This window comes from Candoia aspera, chromosome 2 (assembly GCF_035149785.1).
Source record: "Candoia aspera isolate rCanAsp1 chromosome 2, rCanAsp1.hap2, whole genome shotgun sequence".
Taxonomy (NCBI): domain Eukaryota; kingdom Metazoa; phylum Chordata; class Lepidosauria; order Squamata; family Boidae; genus Candoia; species Candoia aspera.
Genome location: NC_086154.1, coordinates 179,802,752 through 179,829,346, shown reverse-complemented (window position 1 = coordinate 179,829,346; position 26,595 = coordinate 179,802,752). Strand labels below are relative to the sequence as shown.

Genomic DNA, 26,595 nt, shown 5'->3' with positions numbered 1-26,595 from the left:
GTAAGGGATTGATTGAAGGCAAAAGGAGAAGAGGACAGCAGAGGATGAGATGGTTAGATAGCATCACTGATGCAATGAACATGAATTTGAGTAAACTCCAGGAGACAGTGGAGGAAGGAAGGCCTGGTGTGCTATGGTCCATGGGGTCAGGAAGAGTCGGACATGACTTAACAACGGAACAAACACAAAAAGGGATTATGGAAAATTTTTGTATAGCCTTGCTGTTAAAAGTTGGAAATCACATCTTTCTGTAACTTTGAAAAAAAATTCTCTTGTGTTTTTCACAGCTTTTTAGTTTTTTTCCTCTTTTTGTAGTTTTTTTTTTGTTTCATAGCTTTTATCTTTGCTTGAAACTTAATAAAATTCTTATTAAAAAAAAGGAACTGACAAGACTAATCAGTTTCACACCTTCAGCTTTTGTTTGCCTAACAAATTTACTTCAACTTCCCTTTTTCCCCACTCCCCCAATCTTTGGAATACTCACACTGGCACTGGGATAATTAGCAACAAGGGAATTAATGTTTGTATGTACATTCATTGGAGAGGAAGGGATTACAAGAGAGTAAGCAGGCACATAATGGGTAATACACATCGAAAGCAACACGCTGGCACCAGCAGCTGCAAGCACATTATGCAAACATTATGTGTATTCCCTGTTGTGTGCCTGCTTACTCTCTTGTAATCCGTTCCTCTCCAACCTCTCTGCTCTGCAAGGGGGAAAAAACAACAACAGGACTGACTGTGATGGTGATCACATAACTAAATGATGTTGTGAAGGTCTTAAATGATCATAAATGTATTTATTTATCAAATTTTGCCACTGCCCATCTCCCCGCAAGAGGCACTCGCAGTTTACAATAAAGCTAAAAAATTTAAACTACAATAAGACCATAAATAATACATAAAATATAAATACAAGATAGGAGTATAAAATAGAATCCAGATGGCAGTTAAAAGTTCTAATTCAATTCATGTATATATGAGGACCACTTTAAGGCACCAGCCATCCCAAAGAATGACTACTCCCCTTCCCGCCCCAAATGAGATGGCTGAGCCAGGTCTTTAACTTTTTCTGGAAGGCCAGGAGAGAGGGTGCTTGCCTTACCTCCGGGGGAAGAATGTTCCAAACAGCAGGAGCCACTGCAGAGAAGGCCAGCTTCCTGGACCCTGCCAGATGACATTCTCTTGTAGACGGGGTCTGTAACATGCCCCCTCTGCACGACTGGGTGGGGCGGGTCGATGTAATGGGGATGAGGCGGTTCCTCAGGTAGCCTGGCCCCATGCCATGTAGGGCTTTAAAGGTGATAACCAACACCTTGAATTGGACCTGGAAGCAAACTGGCACCCAGTGCAGCTCACGCAGCAGTGGTGTCACATGTGCTGATCTTGAAGTACTCCTAACTGCCCACGTGGCTGCATTCTGGACCAGTTGTAGCTTCCAGATACTCTTCAAGGGTAGCCCCATATAGAGCACATTGCAATAGTCTATATGGGAGATGACCAGGGCATGAGTGACTGTTTGGAGGGCCTCCCAATCCAGGAAATTGGTCATAAAAGTTATTTTTCAGCACCACTGTAACTTCAAACAGTCACTGAACAAGTGTTAGTAAGCGAGGACTACCTATAGAAAGACACTACAGCTATAGAGCTAGACAATTTTTAAGTATCAGTCATGTCTGGCTCTTCCTTGAACAAAGGGAAAAATATCACATGAACACAGTACATAGAACTTGCCGTATCCTTTGCCCACAGGGTTGAATGTGGGTGACCCACTTGCCCCAAATCAGCATTACAACTGACATAATGATGTGTTGGGAAAGAAGGAAAAAAAAAACTGAAGACAAAGTTTAGTAAACTGATTGCAGTATAAATTGAGGAAAAGGAAGGACCTTAATCTTGGAATACTCTTGCCAGCTGTCAAAACAGGACTATGGCAGTACTTCTCCAACTTTGCAGAAACAGAGAAAGGAGACAGTTTAAGAACACACAAGTAAGTAGCTTTGGATCATTTTCCTCAATAAACATATTAGCAAGTATGTTTTTGACTCATTTGTTTAATTGTGTTTAGGACGTGTGGTGAACAGATCAAGCTTAGTCATATTTATGCAGAAATATTGAAAATTCAAAATTCAAAAGGGCTCACGAACTTTTAAGCACCATTGTAAACAAGGGGCAAGGTTGGTTTAGCAAAAACTAATGTTATGGCAAAAACTCAGGAGTAAAACAAAAAGACTTCTCTAGGAAAAGAAATGTGAAGGAAGAAGTAGTAAGCTGCTTCTTTTGAAGTCCACATTGATAAGATGATTTCTGGGAATTTTAGTCCAGATCAGTATATCACTGAAAGTTTTGAGGGCCACCCTCTGAGCCAGAGGCTGTGAGTGCAGTGCCTCTTGCATTAAGACACATGGGGGTCTCAGCTGGATGATATCTGTGGGACATCAAAATTCATATGAGGTTTTTGATGTTCTTACCTGGTATCTTGTATGGTTTGGGGCAAGAGCACTACAACCTCATGTGATATCAAGCAAGAATGAAAAATTCTTAGCCATTTTCATTTATTTATTGCAATATTTATGCACCACTGACTCCATAAGGATTCTCAGTGGTTTACTACTTTTCCATGAAACTCAGCAGAACCATTGCATAAAATCATTGAGATTCTATCAATCCTTTCCCAGCATCCACTTTCCCAGTGATAGAAATTAAGCGTGAGAAAGTTTTATTTTAACTACTTTCCCAAACACCATCAAGGAGGGCACCATTTGAATTCCCAGGAGTGGCTATTCCAGAAGGGTAGAATGAAGACTGAAAAGCATTGTCTCCTGATCCCCCCTCCCCACACTCACACCTGGAACAAGCATACCAGAGGGACTGGCTCTCTTTCAGGACCTGGAGCTTCAAAAGTAAGATACCATGAAGGGCTTTACAGGTCAAAAACATACTCAGAAGCTTATTGGAAGCCAATGCAGCACATGCAACAGCAGTGTTGTGTGATTGTGGTGGCATTCACCCACCAATAAACAAGCAGTTGCATTTTGCTCATCCTGTAGCTTCCAAACAGTCTTCAAAGGCAGCCCAACATACAACACATTGCAGTAGTTAATCCTGGAAATGATAAGGGCATGGATAATTGTTGCCATGGCCACCTCCTGTAGGTAAAGCCACAACTGGCATTACCAGACAGAGACTTCCTCTAGTGATGGCCTCTACCTACCTACCAAGCAATGACCATAAAGTCTAGGAGGACCCTCAAGTTGCAGATCTGCTCCTTCAAGGGGAATACTACACTATCCAGAATTACAACCAAAGCAGGTAAGGGGCCAAATGGCTTTTGGACCTCCATCTTAGTGTAATTCAATATGTTTCTTCCCATCGAACCTTAGGACTTTCATAGCAAGATTAGCCCAGCCCAGAATATTATCAAGATATTGACAATACCTCAGTGAATTGACTGATGAAGATATTAAAAAGTGGGAGATGGGGGAGACAGAAAGATACACTCTGCAGGATATCCACTCAGGGAAGAGCAGAGCTACTTTGAAAAAGCCCTCCCCTCCCTTCCCAACCCTTGTAGGAAGTACAGAAAGATGCTGTGGTTGATGGCACTGAAAACTGCTGAAAGGATTTAAAAGGATCAAAAGGGGCATACTCCCTCACTCCAGATCCTTACAAAGCTTATCAGCCAGATTGGCCAAAGCTATTTCAGTTCCACATCTAGGCATGAATGCTGACTGAAAATTATCCAGGTAATTTTTAAATTTTGACACCCAAACAAGGAATACAGATAGCCCTTGCTTAGCGATCACTCATTCAGTGACTGTTCAAAGTTATGATGGTGCTGAACGAGAAGACTTACAACCAGTCCTTGAAGCTGCAGCCATCACAGCACCCCCATGGTCACGTGATCATGATTTGGGCAACCGGTGTGCATTTATGACAGTCACAGTGTCCTGCAGTCATATAATCACCATTTGCAACCTTCACTGCCAGCTTCTGACAAGCAAGTCAATGGGGAAGCCAGCAGGAAGTCACAAGTCGCAGTCACACAATGTTGCACTTAAAGACCGCAACTGGAATTGCTGGAACTGCCGCTGTAAGTCAGCGCAGTCATGTGATCTTTTGCTTTATAACTGCATTGCTTAGGGATGGAGTTGCTGGTCCCAATTACAGACATTAACTGAGGACTACCTGCAATTGGATTGGATAAATCCATGGAGCAGTCCAACAGTGGTTCTAAGCTTTACATACTGCCTCCAATATCAAAGGCACTTTGCATTTGCATAATAGGCACAAGGAAGTATTGTGTATTGAATTGCTACACATTTGATAGTATTTCATACTAGGGTGGACAAGCATGAGCTTCAGTCCATATAATTAAAACATCTACATTCACATTCACACAGAGCACATTTGCCAACCTACCTCGGACTTGTATCATTTTGATGACGTTGCCTGTATATTCATACAGCAGGACCAGGTTGCACTGAGCAATATCAATCCCTTCATCAGCAACTGAAGTTGCTATTAGCAGCTTGCTGTCCCCATTCGTTTTAAAGGCATCCAAAATCCCTTTTTGATTTGGGAGGGTCATGCCTAAAATAGAGGTGATAGAGGAGAAACCAGAGTATCCAAGAATTGATACAATCAGTCAGTCACACTGACACAAATATTGTTCTTATCACAGCTCTGCCAAGGCTGCTCAAGGAAAAGTACACGATACAAGAACCCAGCTTCCTGAGAATCTCTGCTCCATAAAATACAACACACACACAGGTTTCAAGTTCTTAAGTTGCAGAGCTATGCTTGAAAGTGTAGGAGCCATGCTTATTGGAATCCCTTGGGAGAGGTCAGGCTGAGTCATATTTCCACCAGCCTGGTGCACAGCTTCAGCGCATTGCATAAACCCTGACATCTCTTCCAGAAAAATAGGTTAGCTGTAAACATTACAGAGCAGGGTTTCTCAACCAGGCTTCTGTGGTTCCAGGTCACTGGGGGTTCCCTGGGAAATCACAATTTATTTAAAAATTATTCCAAATTCAGGCAACTTCAAATTAAAGAGGTAAGTTTCATTATTTTTAGTTTAAGAACACTGTTGATGCATATGTACAGGCCTACCCATAATAATTTTGTAACTTCTGGCCTATATTTGAGCCTGAATGTGCAGAGGTTCCCCGAGGCCTGAAAAATATTTCAAGGGGTCCTCCAGGGTCAAAAAGTTGTGAAAGGCTGTTTTCTAGAAGCTGAAATACATTCATCTGGTTGGAAGAGAAACTGAGCAGAACATTCTATAGGGCAGAACTAACCATAGCATATTGTTTTGAGAGTCTTATCAGATTGGCATGGTGATGGGAATATGGTTTGTTCCTTATGATCACAGTATTCCACACCACATTCCCTGAGTTTAGATCCAGGGAGAGCTATGATTAATTTAAAAGCAAAAGCCCATCACTTTTGCTGTGCTCAGCAGGCAAGGGAAGGAACATTCAAGCACATTGAGCTTGATTTGCCACTTAGAACTGAAATTTTCAATAAAAATAAGACATGTAGCACTATATGGATATTTTGCATAATGGTTTTCTTCTTCTCCAGTTCATTCCAGAGAGCCAGTGTGGTCTAGTGGTGAAAGCCATGGGCTAGAAACCAGGAGGCTATGAATTCTAGTCCCGCCTTAGGCATGAAAGCTGGTTGGGTGACCTTGGGCCAGTCACTCTCTCTCAGCCCAACTCACCTCACAGGGTTGTTGTGGGGAAAAGAGGAGGAGGAAGGAGTATTAGGTATGTTCCCTGCCTTGAGTTATTTATAAAAATAATAAAGGTGGGATAAAAACAAATTAAATAAATAAATTCCAATTGGCTCTGTGAAAAACCTTTTGGCAAATTAATGACCCTTGAGAGAAAGAACTAAAAAATAATGCAAGTACCAAAACCATTGGGAAATGACCAACCTCCACCTCCAACCCCCATCATGATTGATGGGCAACAACACTTTGAAGTTAAAGAAATTTTAGATTCCAGACGCCTTCGCAATACGTTGCAGTATTTAGTTCGTTGGAAGCATTTTCCCCATCCAGAATGGGTCGCGGCACCAGACGTGGCTTCTCCTATCCTCGTTGCCCGTTTTCACTCTGCTTATCCAACGAAACCGGGGCCCTGATTTTCTTTTGGGGGGGCGGTATGTCATGTTCGCCGTTTCAATGCCTCCGAGACATCGTAACGTTTCTCATGTCATTAATTGGTTGCGTGTTTCATCTCTCATGGGAGGATGGCACTGCTTATCTCTTGGCTTTGCTTTGGAATGTTTCCCTATTATTTGTTATGTTCAAGGTTGCTTTCCCAGGCTAGCACGTCTGACGTTTGCTAGCACCTGGACCGGGCGGGGCTGCTGTAACGGGGGCGGGACACGTGTGCACTGGAGGAGTTTTAAGTTTGTATTTGGCGCGCTTTTGCTCATTCTCAGCTTTCTCTGTATTTGTCCTAAGTTCCTAAATAAATCAGATTTCATTTAGCAATCACTTGTGAGTCTGAGTATTTGGGCTGGGCAATCATTACACCCAGCTATAGAAGGGGCCTTGAGGTTCATCTAATCCAACCCATCACAGTAATCCACTACTGCAGCATCCTTGACAAAGAGACATCCAGCTTCTTTTACAACGCCTTCAGCAGAGTCTATCAGCTCTTGAGTCAGTCTGTTCCATTACATAAAAAAGCTGTTACTATTAGAAAAACTATTGATATCCAACCAAAATGTACTTCCTTGTAATTTAAATCCATTGCTTGTTGTCCTGTCTTCTGGAATCACTCAAAAATTCTATACCACGTACTACATGACAGCCTTTCAGATACCCGACAAGACAATTCCCCTGTCTCTAATCAACCTTCTGTTCTCCAGCTAAACTTACCTTCTAACTCCAGCCATTCCTTGTTAGGGTCCCTTCCAAGCCCCATATTGTTTGGGTCACTCTACACTGGAAACCTTCCAGTTTGCCAATGACATTTTAAACCCAGAAATGGATGGAAAATTCTCGGTGTGAAAAAATGAAGTAAAATGATTTCTCCTGATCTTGATACTATAGTTTTGTTAGTATATGATATGGTACACTATACTAGGTGATGCCGCCTAAGATGGCATTTGCTTTTTTTACAACTACATTAATGTTCTGCTTATGATCCCCTGAAGACACACTCGCATTTCATCACATAGAAGCTCAACTAGTTTCAGAGAATTCCTGATAAATGGCACTGTGTTTATCAGCTAAAACGTTTCTATTAGAAGTCAGTAGGACAACATAAAGTGGACCATGTCAAAGGAGGCCAAATTTTGTTAATTTTATGAGTTAACAAAATATTTAGTTTTCAAACTATATTATTTTTTCTATCACAGCAACTACTAGCTAAGACTACTGTCCTGTTACTTAACCTCAACCAACTTAACGTTTAAAGAATTTTTCATTTTAGGTTGATCTGTGTGTTAAGAAACCCATCATATAATAGAATTTTCCTTGCATAGCCCCATTCTGAATTTCTACATTTAAAGAAGTTATCAATATCAATGAACAAATCAATTGTGGCCAAAACCTGGCTCACCTAAAGCAACCAAGTTACTTTGAAGATACAACCTAATTTTATTAGCATGCAAACAATAAAACAGTGTACACAGAGCTCCCAGCAAAGCATTGGCAGCTTGCTGGGCAGCCCTGAGCAAAAGCAGAACCAGCGCTTATGCGGTGTATCCTTAGCCTACTACATTGCACACAATGAACCCAATGTTAGATTAATGCTTCTTTATCCATACCCCTGTCAAGAAGTAGCAACCAGGGTCTAGTTGAGGCATCTTTACCTTTATATATTTTGAGAGATGTAATGGAATAAATAGTTCAGAATTGTTTTAATGGTTTCTCTGAAATTCAAATTTTGTTAAGCACTGAAAACGTATACAAATAATACATTAGATTCTTGATTTCAAAAACTATGGTTTTGCTATTTCTTAAAAAATAGTTGGATAGAAGATATGCAGAATTTAGGTTTGGGTAGTTTTTGACGACTGGGGAAGGCAATGGCAAACCACCCCGCTATAGTCTGCCAATAAAACGTCGCAAAAGCAGCATCCCTCCAAAGGGTCAGACATGATTTGGTGCTTGCACAGGGGACCTTTCACACCAATTTTTGTGTAGGAAACTTTTGTTTCATATTGGAATATAATTTCACATTTTAGCTATCATGATTTTCAGCAGCACACCACCCTTCCCCAACCTATACAGTCCATCCAATACAAGGCCCCCTACCTGTACAATGGCTTCTCTTCCCACGTCCCATCAGTGCCTCTGGTTTCAGGTGCTGAAGTTCAGGTGTTTCTTCTATCCAATTCTTCAATGCCTATAAAATTAATATGAACTCAGAGTTTGTGGTAATAGGAATCTAAGCTTCATCCTGCTCACTTTCAAAAGATGTGCCGTCCTTTGGCAGGGAGATCTGGGGGCGGGGTGGGGGGACAACAAAAATTCAAGATGGCTGGCATGACTGTGCAAATAAAGCCCTGCCCCTTTGTATATAACCACAGATCTTTGGGAAATAGCTTTAGTAATTAGCATACATAGTCTTTAGGCTTGACCCAAAGAGTCTTTCAGTCCAGCTGTGCTTCAGATTGGGAATTCAATAGAGGTTTGGCCAAAATATCAGGTCAGAAAACCGTCACTTGTCCTTGAGGCAGCTCTTCCACTATCATCTGTAATTACTGTGTTTACACACTAGCCTGACCAACAGCAAATCATTACTGTACTGAATTTGAAAATGAAAGAGAATAAACCTATCAGGAGAACACACTGGTCTAGGACTATGCAAATAGTGCTTTGGGCTATTTGGACAGATACCACCTGCGAGGGTATAAATATAACTCAAAATCCTCAGTGCACCAAGAAGCACTATGTTCACCAGCTGACCACAGCTGTGCTTTCTGCTGAGGGATGCAAGCACTTTAACATTCAGCATTTCAGTTTGATCAAACCAAAGGAGAACAACTTCATTTTAGGACCTTAAATGATGCTGGAATTTCATTTTGAACATATTCTCAATTAATTTTGAAAGCAGGGTCAACCTGATGACTGGGATGCAAATTTATGTTTGCATCCCAGTTGCAATTTATGTTTCTACCTCTTTTCATCTTAGGATAGTAAGGTGGTTGACAAATAATAATAATAATAATGTTCAAAATTTATTTACAGTCCAAGACCAAACACAATAAAAGACCAGCATGCAGTACAATATCTAACAACAACATCAACAAGGAAGGCTTGATTGAGGAAGTGTATGTTTTGGTGTTCTTCATTTTAAGGGAAACTAAAGCTGAGCATAGTCAACAATGTATCTTGGACTTCAAAAAGGCAGATTTTAATATTCAGAGCAGTAAGCAGACTACCGTAACAAGAGAAGCTAATAGGAAAAGATGGGTGGAAATTCCTAAAGAAGGAAACATTAATAGCACAATTGTAAACTATTCCAATGAGGAGAAAAATGGAGGTTAGTGAAAGAAATGAATGTGACATTATATAATAAAGATTTGAAAACAAAAACAGATAGGCACAGGATATTTTCCATTTCCCAAATTATCTTTTCTTGTTTTCAGAGGGATGCCTCTGTAAGAAAGAGCAAGACAGATAGCTTGGAATGCTACAGCTGATGTAAGGAAACCAAAATCTCAAAATGAGCTGAGATTGGTTAAGGATGCTAAGAATAACAAAAAAGGCATCATTCAGTTCAACATAAAAGAATCAGTAATGCAGCAATTCAATTAAGAAGTCAAAATGCTAATAAAGTAACAAAAGAAGGCAGAGGTACTGAACCATTTTGATTCAGTTTTCTCCAACAAGAAATTGTGAACAGAAAGATGAAGGAATAAAACTGAAGCTTGATGGAAATGTGATCAGGGAATGTCTCTTTAATTTGAATGAATGTAAATTTCCAGGGAGACGCGGAGGCGCTGCGGGTTAAACCGCTGCGCTGCTGAGCTTGCCGATCGGAAGGTCGGCGGTTCGAATCCGCACGACAGGGTGAGCTCCCGTTGCTAGTCCCAGCTCCTGCTCACCTAGCAGTTCGAAAACATGCAAATGTGAGTAGATCAATAGGTACCGCTTCGGCGGGAAGGTAACGGCGTTCCGTGTCGTCATGCTGGCCACATGACCACGGACGGGTCTATGGACAACGCCGGCTCTAACGGCTTAGAAACGGAGATGAGCACCGCCCCCTAGAGTCGGACACGACTGGACTTTACGTCGAGGGAAACCTTTACCTTTACCTAAATTTTCAGGATCAGATTAATTGCATCCAAGAGTACTGAAGGAATTAACTGACTATCTAGTTGAATACTTATGAATGATCCCAAGAGAAATTCTGGAGAACTGAAGTGCCAGATAAGACCAAATGTCAAAAAGAAGTAAAATCTGACAAGCCACAGGTTGGTCTATCTGATACTGATACCTGGGAAGACTGAAAAGCAGATTGTAAGAAGACTAATTATTCAGCACAGTGAAAAAAAGCAGTAATTACTAGAAGTCAGCATGGTTTTGATTAAGAACAAATTTTGCCAGGCTCATTTTAATTAGTTTTTTTGGATCAAAGTAACTTCCATAACTGATTTATATTAATTACTTAAATGCAAACATAATATATTTTGACTTCAGCAAAACATTTATCACAGTACCCAGTGACAAGCTTGTTAAGCATTTGTGGCTCAAAGAATGCTACATCAGGTGTCAGAAGGATCCGTCCTGGGGGTGCCACTCTTCAATCGTTTCTTCAATGATTTAGATTAAGACGAGGACAAAATGCTTCCTAACTTTGCAGATGATGCACAACTGGGTAGAATAGATAATACCCTGAAAGAAATGTGTTGAAAATAACAGAATGAAATTTAACAGAGAAAAGCGCAAAGTCCTTCACTTAGGAAACAAAATCAACAATACAAGACAGGACAGAAACACTTGACTTAGTACTTGTGAAAAAGATCTTGGAATAGCTGATTGCAAACTTGGTTATGTGCCTTAGGGTAATGTGGCTGCCAGCAAGGCAAATGCAATTTTAGGCTACATCAGCAGCCTAATGCCATTTCCAAATCACTTCATCTTATTCTGCATTGTGGAGAGCTACCCTAAGTGCCGTGTTCAGTTTTGGGCACCACCCTTGAAGAACAAGTGTTTCAGAGAACAAGAGTGAGGATGATCAGAGTATTCAAAATTAAGACCTGTGAAGAGAGATGAAGGAGCTGGACATGGTTAGTCATAAAAAAAGATGACGGAGGAGAGAAATTATAGCACTCTTCAAATACCTGAATGGAAGTCACACAGAAGGATAGGACCCATTTCCTCTTGTTCCAGAGTGCAGGTCTCTGAATCATGGATTTAAGTTATAGGAAATCAGAGTCCAATTATTAGACAATCCTCCTAACATTAAAAGCACTTCAAAAGAGGAGCCAATTTCTCACAAAGATAGGGGTCTCCTTCTTCATTGGTTGTCTCAAATGGAGGAAAAGCCACTTGCTTGGGTCTGGGATATTTTCAGCTGGGTTACTGGACTAAGCAGATGATTAAACTCAATATACTAAATAACTTATATTGTTGATATTGTTATTATTATACAGTATTTTTTTTCACCATCAGCACCATAACAGCAAAAAAAAAGGGGGGGGGGATGTCAAGGAATTGACCCTACCTTTTCTTATGAAATTGGCCCTACCCTTTCTCATAATTCTTATGACCCTATCCTTTCTTCACCAAGTCAGCAGAAGACTTTCAGTAGTTTACCAGCTGGTTAGGAGAATGCGTGTTGGTCCCAATCCAGAGGAAATTCCCCACCCATGTCAAAACACAGGCAAGCTGATCTTTAAATATTAACCCACACATAACAGAAAACAGGAAAAAAACCCTGCTTCCTCTATATTTGAGGAGTTTCTTACTGCTAGCAGTGCTCTTGTCTTCACAAAGAGGATAGTGCGTGTTTCAGGGTTGAAGTGATATGCCTCTCCCAAGATCTCTGTAATGTCTTCCAATTTGGGGTTTTCACTGGATTCATCCTGGGAAGCAGCAGTGAGCTCTGGCAAATTAACTGGGGGAAAAAATGCAATTATCTAAGGAGGCGTATATGAAAAAGACACCTTCCCTACAAAACCATAACGTAGCATCATACAGGTAAGTAATTACATTTTATTGTACTTGTTTACACAGGTACACATACACCTTTTCACATCTCTAAAGGATTCAAAAATCCCCCACAATAATTTTGCATTTCACCTTTCATCCAGGGTAGTATCCATCAGGTTTTTTAAATTCTCAGAATGGGCTTATGAGAAAGTTTTGTCAATTCTCTTGTTACAGGGTATCTCCTTTATTCACTTGCTTTTTCTTTTTTCTCCCTTTTTTCCTTCTTTAGCATTGGTCTGTGCCACGTTTCCCAATTCTCAGTGATGCGAGTATGCAGTAGGGGAGATCACTTAATACTCACTTAATAATGTGAGTTTTAAAAATTGTTATTACTGCAAAGCTACAGTAGCCTTTCCCTAACATGCCTGCTTTTTATGTTACAAGGAAATAATTGGTAATATAGCAGCAATCAGCCATACAAACTTGCACCTGAAAATGATGAAATTAGGCAGCCCATGTAACAACTTCCTATTTTATTCAAAACCAGCCCTTTATTCTCAATATATACAATTGCATTTGGTTGACATCTGTCAATAATGATGCCTTGCATTAAATGAGCTTAAACCCTTGCTACTTATACCTCCAACAGAAGCCAAAATAAACTTAAGATCATGTTACAAATCCATCAATTATGATGCTACAGGATTCAAACCTCTGATTTGCTCCTTTGTTTACTTAGTATTGTTTGTGGATTTAAGTATTACTAGAATACAAGATGATTATGCTGTGTACTGTGGTGTATGGCTTCTAATGGATTTTGAAAGTCAAGTTTCTCTGCTGGTATTGATAGATGTTTTACCCATCGAAGCAACATGGATATGGAAGCACATTTTTTATGAAGCACCTTCAAAATTTGAAGCCAGCTGCTGTTCAATTTCATCAAACTCGCCAATTTTCATATCCTCAAAAAAATCCTTCAGATAAGCCAGAGCATCTTTGGTTCGGGCATCTTCATTGATTATCAGGGCATCATTGTATCTCTATGGTAAAAAGATTATTTACATTGTTTTTATACCACACTTTTATCCTTTCATTATTCTGAGCAAAGCTCATGAGAGAAAGAGGGAAAATAATCCTTATTTTGACTAGCTGGGAATCATATTCTTACAATATATTCTATCTTCTGATGAATGCATCTCAAGATTTCTGTAGGTCAAGAATAGGCATTTTTATTTTTTTTCTAAGGATGGCCTTCCCATAAGACAATCATCCAAGGGGATAGGTGCATAATAAGTAAGTAAGAGAAAGACCATACCTTTCATCTCCTGTCTGCAATTCATTTTTCTCTTTCTGACATATTTCTCTCTGTTCTTTTTCCCTCCTAAACAGCAAGGTTGCTGTTGAATGCAAGACTGGTTTTAATTGGAGGCCTGAAGAGGGATTTTGAAATCAAGCCAAGGTTACTTTGAACAATGTGAGCTTACAGGTAGTCCTCAGGTTACGATCATTCATTCAGCAACCATTCAAAGTTATGACAGTGCTGAACAAGGGGGACTTAGGAAGGCTCTTTGGAGTTCCAGTCATCACAGTGTCCCCATGATTACATGATTGTAATCTGGGTACTCGATGCCTGGCTCACGATTACAATGTTGCAGTGAGCCGTGGTCACATCATCATGATTTCTGATGTCCCTTGCTGGCTTCCCACAAGCAAAGTCAGCAGGGAAGCTGGCAGGAAGTTAAAAGTCGCAATCACATGAGATCCTCATTTAACAACCTGTGCAATCCTTGTTTAACAACAGCAACAGGGACTGTGGAATTGCCATTGCTAAGCAATATGGTCACATGACATTGTGCTTTACAACCTTGTCACTTAGCAACAGAGTTCCCAGTCCCAACTGCTGTCGTAACCCAAGTACTACCTGTAGTAATGTGCAACATATTTCAAACTTGAATCATTTGAAGTAAGTTGGTTCAGTAAGTCTGGAAATGTCAAGTTCAAAACATTCTCTTTCACGTTTGGACACACTGTGAAAGATCAAAGCAGCCTCTTTCAAACATGGAGCAATTGATTTGAATTCGAAACGCAGCATTTCAAATGTGAGACCCTTCCAATTCACTAGACTGGGATTGCTCATTTTAGGCAGACTTTTTTTTAAAGTGTTTTGAGGTGCCATTGAAAGAAATGCCTGACAATAAGCAAAACAATCCAGAATGCAGCACAGTCATTTTGAACAGGGTGTTTACATGTACTGGCTCTTGGCCCAACCATCTGACTCTCATAAACAAACTGAGGTGCACTACTACACTGTTGACTACGCTAATGCCAGCCTTTAAGGCAGGGTTCCTTAACCTTGGCAACTCTAAGCTGTGCGGACTTCAATTCCCAGAATTCCCCAGCCAGCTTCGGGCAACGGCGCAACACGGCAAGGGAAAACGGCTGGTTTCCAAGGAGAGAGATGTTACCCACCCGGAGGTGCTCTGTGCAAATAAAAAGAGCCTTGCAGACTCGGCTTTCTTCTTCCTTGTTTGGCATCTGTAACACCACAGTCTTCTTCTGCACATCAACTATCCACTGCTCATATTTCTGGGTCCCATAACCCTGATTCGTCATTTCGGACAAGGCATCTAATGGAGGAGGAAAGATAAAAAATATGTATGGAATGTAGTCCTGCGCTACGTATGTCGGACTAGAACATATGGTCTGTATCACATCATACTGCACAGTGGCCTTGGCGAAGGTGATGAAGACCTGGATGTTAATGAGTTCTGGCCTGGTCGTGTGTGCTTTATGATATAATTTTTTTTAAACTGGGGCCTTGATTTTGTCTTTTTTCTTCCTTTAAACTGATTTGATAATGGTACTTTTATCCTCGTTTGCCACCCATAACCTTTGTTACAGAAATAATGAAACGCTGTACACATTACATCACACATAGGGCACTGTGTGGCATGGAGTCTTCTACCATATTGTCATTCATTCATTCATTCATTCATCAATCAACTTTATATAGCTGCCCATCTCATGAGAAGTGACTCTGGGTGGCATACAATAATCAATTAAAAACAGTATGTATGTATGTATGCATGCATGTATGTATGTATGTATAAATAAAACAGGCATTTAAAAATACAAAAATCAACATTAAAATAGATATTAATTAAAACCAAAATATATACAAACCCCAAGCAGAGAGAGAATGAGTACATCCACCTCAATAGTGGAGCTATCTAGACAAGTCTCTGGTTCCCTAGGACCCACAAGCATAACCAGGTCCTGAGGGACCTCCAAAACAAAAGGGATGGCGCTAACCTAATATCGTGCGGGGGGGGGGATGTTTCATAAGGCGGGCGCCAGGGCAGAGAAGGCCCGCCACCTGGGATCCACCAAATGTAGGTCCCTCGCAGATGGTATCTGCAGCATGCCTTCTCTGCCAGATCTAATGGGCTGGGTTTTTATGTTAGGGGAGAGGTGGTCCTTCAGATTTTGAGCTTTGTGTTTTATAATGTATTGTACTGTGTTCTTTCATGTGGTTATATACCATTCTGTGGTTTATCAATATATATTACTCTGTACTGTTAACTGATACTGTGAATTGTTTTGCATTTTGCTTTGCCTGCCATATATTATCTTCCATTCTGAGTGACTTATTTCTACCCCACCGTGTTATATTCCCTTGTGTACTGTCTACCAACTTGCACAGTAATATGGTCCATTGCACAGGTCTGAGAAAGTCTTGTCTGCTGTTTGCTGGAAAACAGCATCCCCCCAGAGATTCAGATGGCCCCAACCCCGTTAGTTTTTCATAAAGCACCAAAGACCTGGTTGTTTCCCTAGGCATTTGGATGAAGTTAGGTGATCTCTGCTGTTATCAGTGTGGCTTTTTTGTGAATAGGATTGTTCATCCTCGGGCACCAGGGGCTGAATGTTGTGTGTTTCGGTGTTTTTAATTCTTGTATACCTGTGTGAGAGGGGTGGCCATATAAATCATATAAATACTGTAAATAAAATAAATGCTGCATTGTCCACAGTGCGTCTGTGTTACAATTAACACTATATTGTCCATTCTCTTCTGTTGTGTATTGTTGTACTCCCTATTATGTCCTTCATTGTGCAGTATCTATTTGGAGTTATTTTAGATATTGTTTACAGGTAGTCCTCACTTAAAGATGGTACTTGGGACGCAGTCATAAAGCCATCGTTGAGTGAATCCCATGCCACCCTTAAGTGCAACATCACATGGTCACAATTTGTGACCTCCTGCCAGCTTCCCCATTGACTTTGCTTGTAGGAAGCTGGCAAAGGCTACAAATGGAGATCGCGAGACCTCAGGACACCGCGACATAATTGCAAGCCAATTGTCAAGCACCTGGATCACGATCGCATGACTGTAGGGATGTTGCAACTGTCCTAAGTACAAGAACCAATCCTAAGTACCACTCATTCAGTGCCGTCTTAAGTTTGAATGGTTGCTGAACAACTGGTTGTTAAGTGAGGACCATCTGTATTCCCTACTGTTTGGTATTTTAGTGTTTCTTGTCTACTACCCTTGGAAATTTGAGCTTTGTATAGATTGCAAAAAACCGAAGTGGAGATTGCTGTCCGTTTTTTTTTTTCCTTTTGTAGAAGCAAGTCAAATTTTATGGATTATTGAAGATTTCCCTTTTTTGGTGAATCTGTGTTTGTAGAGCTGAAATCTGCCTTTTTTTCTTTTTGTGTTTCTGTGGGAAAGTTTTTTTATTATTTCCCATATACTGATTGGTTTAGTTGTGTAAACAACAGTGATTGGATACCTTTCTCCTCTTTCCTTTGAAATACCTTTCACTTTCCAAACTGAGTTTATTTTTATGTGGGATATTCTGGGACATTAAAGGGCGCCATAGATTATTGCCGTGAAACATGGAAGAATTCAAATTGATTTTTGGGGAGTTTATTCTCAAAGTTATTCAATATTTGAAGAATAGATATACTGTATCTCAGAAGAACTGGAGACCAAAGCGGATCAACAGTTGGAAAAAATTGAAGGTGTTGTTAAATAGTCAAAGGATAAAGTGGATTTTTCAAAGAAAAAGATGGAGATTAGAGATTTGGAGTTAAAAAGAGAAATGGAAAAGATTGTTCTGTTGGAGTTGGAAGAGAGAATTGGATCTAGAAAGAGAAATAGGTAAGATTGTATTGCTGGAGCTTGAAGAAAAGTTTTAAAATTGTGGAAGGTCCTAGAAGAGAATTTGGGGGTTTTAGGATGGAAAGAAAAGATGGAGGAGCTAATGGGGAAAGTTATAAAGTTAAGATATATAAATGTTTTGGTTTATTCTGAGGTGGGATAAATCTCAAATATGTCTATTTGGACAGTTTTTTGATCATTAAGATGAATTATTTCCCTAAGTTGTTATCCTCACTTTAGGTGATAAGGATATTAATAAAACTAGTATTTTTATAGTTTAGTAATAATATATACTGTATTGATGTCACTTTTGTCATTTATAGTGAATATATAAGTATTGGGATTAGTTATCTATTTTATTGTTGAGAATTTTTATTTGAATAAGAGTAAGAGATGTTACAGATTTTTCTACTTTTTTTTTGAGATGGGATAAATTCTTATTATTATGGTTTGTACAGATTATGGTATTAAGATGAATACCCAGGTTGTTCTTTTTGTTTCAGATAATATTTATATTGATAATGGAAATACTACTTAGGTTAAGTAGGTTTTAAGATATATAAAGTGAGGTATTTCTTGTTTTTTTAAGAATGTTAAGAACTACTGGGAAGAGATGTGTATTGCAACTTTAAAGGTTTTTAAATTGAACGTATAATAGAATTTATCCCTTATAACATTTTGTTTTAAATAATCATTTGATTGTATTATAAGTGTAAGTATTTTTATGTATAGTGGTGGAAGGTGTTATCAGGGAAATAATGAGATAAATTTAATGGATTTGGCAGAGAAGGCTAAACTGATTATAGGGATGAGAGTTAGTATTTAGTTTAAATTTATTTTTGGTGAAAAATTGTTTTTGGGTTTTTTGTCTTTAACTGAAAAAAAAAAGATATGTTAGGAATTTTGATTATTAAGATGAAATGGATTACAGAAATAACGTTTACTATACTTAAAATTGGAGTAAGAGATTGATGCATTTTCTATGTATATCTTTGCTGTACAGAGTCGGAAGTCATTATTTTTGTATCTTTTTCTATTTATTTCTGCACTTTTTTAGTTTGTCTCTTCCTTCCTTCGTTTTCTTCCAATCCTTTTCTATCTTTTCATGTTTTACCTATACTTTGAAAATATAATAAACTTAAAAAACTTATCAACCAGCAACGCTTTAAGCAGCAGTAGCTTGCCTGGTAGATAGCAGATTCCAGGTGTTTTCTTCTGTCAGGTTATATGCTGCTTTCCCTCAATACATCACTCCATCTGGTCCAATCAATAGCACCAGGCACACAACCGCTCCCTGTTGCAGTGCTAATTCTCTGCTGTCCATCGTTGGCCACTGTCAACTGCCTGCAACTTCCTCCTTGTGAGCGGCTTTGTACATCACCAAATATTACAATCTTGGACTGTTTTGCTTGGCGGTGTATTATAAGTACTAGGTTGTAACATACTGAACTGTAATGTGAATTATACAGCATAGTGTACTTTAATGTGCAGTTTATACTGTTTTGCAATGAGAATTCAGCTGTATTATGCATTGTGGAATTATGTATTATGTATACAAGACAGTCTATTTTATTACAGACGTATACTGTACAGTGAACTACATTATATTTTTTGTGATGAACGGTGTACTATGTAATGATTAAAGGTAAGATATTGTGTGTTTATGTATAGACATGTGTGTGTATCTATATGAACACGTATGTGTCACATCTTGTTTAAAAAATGAAGCTCTTGGAGAGAGACTGCTCGTTCCGGCCACAGGAAGAACAGTGATGATTTCACAAAACTACGTTACATCAGTGGTGCATGTAACTGACATCATCAAACAATCTTCGTCATCTTACCAATAGAATAAAACTGCCTTGCCAGGTACTCCGCTTTCGACATCATCTGAGATATAATATCCACAAAGCGATTTTGTGGACGATTCCCAACAAGCCTAATAACTGCAATAAGAAAAAGAAACTGCCATTATGGGTGTGTTATTTATTACCTGGACATTTAACTATTCTAACTCTATTACAGGTCCTTTGCCCAAGAAAAGACGAAGTTTCTTATAATGTGGGGAAATTATTTCTTATACTAGCTTTTTTCAACTTTTGCCTTTCAGAGATATGACTATAGTCCCAGCATACCAGCCATCAAGTATATTGCAGGTGTCATCACCTGAAACTACATGAGATCCTGTCAGTAGGAAGCTCACAGCGTATGATTTTCAAAAGGCAACTGCTCTAGAGGGGTAGCTTGCCTAAGTCTGCTGAACAAACAAAACTCAATGAATCTTGCAGCACTTTAAATAATAACTTACCCTTGCATAAGCTTCCAGGGGCTAGACTCTACTCCATCAGACTCATGGAATATTACTTTGAGAGAGAGCTCGAAATATTAGGATAGTACAATGCTTCAGGTTGGGTTCAGCCAGCATCTATCAGTGGCTCATCAAAGCAGCTTCATTCATTTCCAGCTGCCACCCCATGACCCTAAATTATAACCTAACAACCCTTCCTGAGTTGCAGGTAAGTACATCATTCATGCTTCCACACATTCTGAAATACCTCTTCCAAATCAAGGCCAAAGTATTGCACAGCTCATATCCACATATTGGCTAGAAGAAAAGTAAAGGGTGGTGCCAAAGTAGCTTGGCATATAAAGCTGCTATAGCTGAGGAAGTGGTCCAATCTCTACCACAAGACAGGCAGTTGACATCTAGCACTGCCTCCCTTGCTAAGGGAAGAATACAGGGTTGTCATTTGGGGGATTCCAGGAAAAGCCATCTGGATCCCCTCAGATCCAGGTCCCATTGGAGAATCCCCTTCAGAGGAAAGCCCAAAGTATTTTGAGTCTGAAATATGTGTATGCTCAATTATATTTAAGATATTATCTTGTCCTGGTATGACTGTCTTCTATTAGGGATTTTAACTGCTCAGAATTGCTGACAAATGGATGACCATAAAAATGGTTTGTGCTGAAAATAACTCCTTTCAAGTCGAAAAAGTTTTCTCTGAGGTTCAAACAAACTGTTCCAATTTCACCAGGAGCATTCTCATGCTGTCCTGACCATCTAGAAGTGTTCTGAGTTCCAAATGGGATTGGTTGAAATACTCCTGATAAAGTTGGGATAATCCATTCTAAACTCAAGACAAGACATTTTGAACTTGAAACAGGGTGTTTCCAGCTCAACATGCTGGCATGTTTTGCACACTTCTAGAAAGCCCCACTTTGAAACTCCTGAAGGAACCTGCAGTTTGGCAGCTTCTACCACAAGAGTACATCAGGAATGCCATCTCAATTCTCCTTGTGGAAAATTCAGAGGTAGCTTGATAGCAAAATCACTCCATTGCTAACAGTCTATTCAGAAGGAAACATCTGTTCTGGAGAAAGTCCCTACCCAGTAGCAGGAACTAGTCTAGCTATAAGGAATGAACTTCAGTTGACAAGTGGAGAAAACTTTCAGTCTTCCTGGACCTTTGCTAGATAAACAGCTCTCTATTGAGTTCAGCTGTGTCCCAACTTCTACCCCAGGGATATTTCATGAAAGCATCTGGTCACAGCACCAAACAGGATACTACACAGTTGTTCCTTTAGTCCGCCCATCAGGACTCTTAAATTGTTATAAAGTACAGTACATCCACTATGGCTCTCCAGAATGGGATAACAGATTGTGGGTTCATCTCACCAAGAGATGGCTTCTATGGCAGTTCATCCCCAGTATCAAGTCTCAACAACACTATTAAAATGAGCGTGTCTGGAAAGCAATCCAATCTGAAGCACAGATACACTGAGACCAGATCATTCCCTGGCCATCCCCCACATCTGTTTGGAGCAGTGAGAAATGTGAGTCAAATACAGTTGTATGATGTCAGTATATTTCCTTCATTACCAAAAAAAAAAAAAGTGCAACTTAGTATTAATTACCGGCAACTCCATCGCTAAGTGCTGTGGTCGCTAAGCAGAAAATCACATTACCGCAACAGGCTTATAACCTTACTTCCCCTTCCGTTGTTGAATCATCATGGTCATTAAGCAAATCATCATATGACCATGACTTTCGATTTTACTTCCGCCTTCTCTATTAACACTGCTTGTTGCAAGCCAGGTGAACACATGATTGCGGGATGCTGTGATGGTCATAAATGTGAGGATTTGTCACAAAGCTATCTTTTACACTGTCATAACTTCAAATAGTCATTAAGTGAGGCAGTCAGTAAGTGAGGACTACCTATACTCCCATATCATTAGCTTACATGGCGATATTTACTAAGCTATTCTTTCTAGCTTGTTCCCTCAGCTTAATAAAATACCATCTTTAAAGGTTGTGCTATCAAAATGTTTGTGAAGCACCATATAAGCATTACTTACTGCTATTTATTATTATCGTTTACTGGGAAACAAGATTAGGGTACATGGCTGTTTGTGGTTTTCTCAGAGGCATCTGTTTAGGCACTATGAGAATAAAATGCAGCCCCATACCTGCCTTCCCCTATTCAAGTGTATTTCCTCTTAATTTGGAGGGGGAGTGGTTGGAGGGTGGTGGCATAAAATTCCAGCATGGTTGCATAGTAAGTGATTTCAAAGAGAGAATTAGAATGCAGGCTCACTTTTTTCAGGCTTATGCACAATTTGTTCTAGGTCATTTATGTTCTTTCTGACTGTTGATATCACTTCAATATTGAGTGAAGCGCAAATCTTGCAGATGTATTCTATGGCCTCCTCTAGGTTTCTGGCACTGCCAATGCCAGGAGAAGCAGTCAATCCTACAATCTGAATTAATTAAAATACATTTACATTCACTTTAAACCAGAAGTACTGCACATAAATTAAGACATTAAAACATGAAAAGCAAGAAGAAGAAGAAAAAAGAGGCAATGTTGCCTCCAAAACTAATTTCATTCAACACTTATAGCTTTTCCTGGTGGAAGTCTACTGAAATCAGAAAATGAATGACACCTTAGCCTTCTTCAAAGAAGTATCAGTACTACTATTAAATTATTGTAGTTTAAACAAATCTCTTTAGATTCTTTATATAAAAAATAGCCAATCAAGGTTTTCAGGCATAGAAATTAAGTTTTAGAATATGTATATATTTGTACTATTCTATCTTGTTTATCATTAAAAACAATTCTTACTGCCAGTTCTTTGAGGCAGGTCAGATCAAGAAATGGGAACATCTGGGATTTCAGGAATGCTCTTTAATATTGTTAGGTTTTTATAACAAAATCTTGAAAAACCTGCCAGAGTTTCTCTCAACTATTCCTTATACCTACCAAAATCAAGGTGGGTCATTTCGAGTTTCTTTCTCACACTTTCTTCTTTCCCAGGAATATTCTTTTCTGAAACTCTTCCCCTAATGATTGGTTCCTCTCCTCACCATTCCCAGCATCAGATCTACATACTGTCACAATTGTTTTCATTTATTTAAAAAGGGAGTACGTTTCTAGGAGAAATCGCAAAACACTGCCAGGTGCTAACTGTGGATCAGATCATCCCTTTCTAACCATAGAAATTACCAGACTGAAAAGATTCCAATGAAATATAACACAGAAGCTATTCCAGAAGAATCTGGGGTTGAGATTAGAAACAGGTCCTCAGATGTAAACCTAATGGACAGAGAACCCAAAGAATTGTGAGAAGTTAAAATGACTGTAAAAGAGGAAGCTGGAAAACAAGAGCCAGATGGAAATGAAAAAAACACTGGCTGTCACACCAGGCCATAGAAATAGCTAAGGAAAGAAGACTTTCTTTCTCTGGCAAAAGCCAGAGAGGATCTGGAAAAAACTAGGAAACTTAAGGCAACTTTCCTATGACAAGTGAGAAGAGATAACGTGGTATATCTGATCACAGAGTGTAGGCAAATAAAGGTAAATAACAGAATGTGGAGAATAAGGGATCAATTTAAGAAAACTCAGGTAAGTGACAGTAACGTTCAAAGCTAATGGCAATGTCATGAGGAATATGCATGGAAAGGAGCTAATGATGGAATGCAATATGGACAAAAAGATGGAAGGAAAGAATATACAAGAAATTAACTCAGATGACAGGGTATTTGAGAGATATACTATATATGAGGAACCAATGGTGCTTGAAGAGGAGGTCAGATATGCTGTAAAACAACTGGCAAATAGGAAGGCCCAGGGAAGGAGGAAACCAGCCGGTTGTGTGAAGCCCGTGTGAAACAGCAACAACCACGAGAACCCTCTGACAACAAATATGGGGGGAAAGCAACATGGCCCAAATGCTAGAAAAGGTCCATCTGTGTCCCGATCCCTAAAAGAGGGAGATTCAAAGAACGTTGTAATTACAAGACAGTAGCCCTCATATCGCAGCCAGCAAAATACTGTTGAAGATTCTGCAGAAGAGGTGAGGGCCCGATATGGACTGAGAAGTGGCAGTTGAACAATCAAGCTTCCAAAAGAACAGGGGAACGTGAGACATGTAGACCATGCAGGTGGATGATGTCCTAACAGCCAGGAAACACGCTGAGACAAGGAACAGGTCTCTAATATTTATTGCTAGTACTTAACAGGAATCCTAACAAACTGAAGAAGCGTGGGAAAACCCAGACATATAACCCCCAAGGGTTAAGGCGGTCCCGATCTGTGTCTCTTTGAATGGCTGACCAATTCCTCAGTGCTACGCATGCGCTTGACAGTCTGGATGGGAGCCCCCTGCTCGCCATCCTTACTCATGACAGATGATGGAAAGAGCAGGAGAATAACAAAGAGCTCTACTTGTTTTACAGACTATTCCAAACTTCTGATAGTGTTGATCATTCAAGACTTGGAAGTCTCTCAGAACAATGGGAATACCCAAGCATCTGATTCTTCTAATAAGAAATCTCGAATATCCAGGAAGCTACAGCGAGAACTGAATTTGGTAATACCAAATGGTTTATCATTGGAAAAGGAGTCAGACAGGGCTGAATTCCATAACAAATCTGTTCAATTTATACAGTGAATACGTCACATGGGCTGCAGACCTGGAAGAACTAATTTTGGAATCAAAATCAGTGACAATAAGGTTAGTTGCCTGAGATATGCAGGCAATAGTGCCTTGGTTACAGAAAGCGAAGAAGGCGTAACAATAGTAAGTCCAGAGGTAAAACAGGAGGCTAGGATTTCTTTCAACATCAAGACCACAAAGATCAACTGGAAACTTAAGAGCATTTTAAGATAAATAATGGGACAATAGAAGGGTTAACAGGTACAATCTTCTGGGCTCCAGAATCAAGGAAGATGGTAAGTGTGCAAAAGAGATTCAAATAATATTAATGGGCAAGAAGCCACTGAAGGGCCTAGATAAATTTCAATCAAGACCAAAGAACAGGTAACTCAATGTTTTCTGCAATGATGCACAGACATGCGGGATGGACTCTACACAAGAGGGAGAGGGAGAAGATTCACTCCTTTGAGCTATGATGCTAGAGAAGGCTGCTTTGCATTCGTTGGATAGCCAAGAGAACCCACTCTTTGATACTAGAGGAAATCAGGCCAGAATGCTCACTGGTAGCCTGGATCATGAAACAAAAATGACCATACTTTGACATATCATAAGGGCACCTGTGGAAAGGATGGTATTCCTGGGCAAAGTGGACTGGAGAAGAAAAAGCGGCTGACAGCACATGAGGTGGACTGAGGGAGTACTGGAAGCAACAGAAATGCATCTGCAAGAACTGCAAAATGTGGCGAGAGACAAAACAGCTTGTAAAACTTTTATCCATACGATCATCAGGAGTCAGGTACAACTCAAAGGTGCATAACAGCGACTTTTCTAGGCCTTATTCAAGGGATGGATAATTCACAGCCCTCCAGATGTTACCAAATCACAATTTCCAGCATCTTTGACCATTAGTTAGGTTATGGAGTTGAAGTTCAGCAATATTTTTGAAGCAATGCTCGCCCTTCCTTATGCTTATCATTTGCTTGATATTCTTTGCTACTTTCTGTTCTAACAAAAATATCAGCAATAATATTCTTTAGAAAACAAGGCCAAAGCCTGCTCAAGTCTCAAAAGTGGAATGAACAAATCAATCATTGGGGACACCTTCTGAATGCCAAGTTTGGCCTTGAATCCCTGTTTATTGACTAGGTTTGTGATACAGGATTGACACTACTGCTGTGGTATCTTCCTGACAAGCTCCTCATCTAAAATAATTAGGCAAGTATAACATGACCTTCTATGTGCTGGGCACTGCAATGTGCATTGCTTGTGGAGCATGTAGTTGCATTCTTTTTGTTTATGGATTAAAATTCACCAAAGTCAGATCTTTTTTTTCAAAGCGAAGCTCAAACAATTATGTTATTTAAAAAAGGAGTGGGAGACAAAGTGAAACTGACAAATCTGTGAATCCCTGCTACAATACAGGTAGTCCTCACTTAATGACCATTCATTTAGTGATGGTTCAGACTTACGACAGTGCTGAAAAAAACGACTTACAACAGGTGCTCACACTTATGACTGTTGTAGCGTCCCCACAGTTATGTAATCAGAATTTGGGCACTTGGCAACCAGTTTGCATTTGTGACCATTGGAGCATCCCATGGTCACTTGATTGCCATTTTCAACCTTCTTGGCCGGCTTCTGGCAAGCAAAATCAATGGGGAACTGCATGATTCACTTAACAACCATGCAGTTCGTTTAATGACTGCAGTGATTTGCTTAATGAATGCTGCAAAAAAGGTCGTAAAATCAGGTCAGATTCACTTAATTACCACTTCACTTAGCAACTGAAATTCCAGTCTCAACTGTGGTCATTAAGCAAGGACTACCTATATTCTCAGACTAACTGGCTTCTGGAGTACAGGTATGCATGCTATCTTCTTCAGAGGTTCACCATTTTCCATATTGTCTTCATGTATTAGAAGAGGATACATAACTCACTAACAATGACATATTCTTCCTACCAACATGAGAAAGCTCCCAGTTTTGTCTTACCTGAGGTAGCAGAATTGCACTTTGCTGCAACTTAAGGTCCAAGTACTTGGACATTAACATATTGTATGGGTTATGCCCTGTAGTGTTGTGGCACTCATCAAATATCATCAACGTGAATATTGCAAGAGAAGGAAGCGTCCCGTTATTCAGAGAGTTCAAAAGACTCTGGGGTGTCATGACAATAATATCATTCGCCTTAATAACCATGTCTGCAGGGAACAAGGAAGCATTTTCCCCACAGATGCCTGCAACGTTGTAGCTGGAAGAAAAGAGGCAGACATTTCTCAGAACACCATAAATCCTGTTTATGCTTTCAGCCAATCTAAAACGGCATAATTATGAAAGTAGAATTATATACACAGAGGTCATCCAT

The 26,595-nt window shown here is 39.7% G+C and overlaps 1 protein-coding gene across 1 annotated transcript in view; it reads right to left on the bottom strand.

Annotated features, from left to right (window-relative positions):
• Positions 1–26,595, bottom strand: part of RIGI (RNA sensor RIG-I) — a 54,808-nt gene that overhangs the window by 5,080 nt on the left and 23,133 nt on the right. Inside the window, exons 8-15 of the mRNA XM_063294991.1 lie at positions 26,223–26,481; positions 21,890–22,052; positions 19,136–19,237; positions 14,597–14,754; positions 13,032–13,167; positions 11,944–12,092; positions 8,282–8,372; positions 4,423–4,593 (exon numbers count right to left, since the gene is read on the bottom strand). Of these exons, the coding sequence (XP_063151061.1) occupies positions 4,423–4,593; positions 8,282–8,372; positions 11,944–12,092; positions 13,032–13,167; positions 14,597–14,754; positions 19,136–19,237; positions 21,890–22,052; positions 26,223–26,481 (1,229 nt within the window). The remainder of the gene's footprint in view (positions 1–4,422; positions 4,594–8,281; positions 8,373–11,943; positions 12,093–13,031; positions 13,168–14,596; positions 14,755–19,135; positions 19,238–21,889; positions 22,053–26,222; positions 26,482–26,595) is intronic.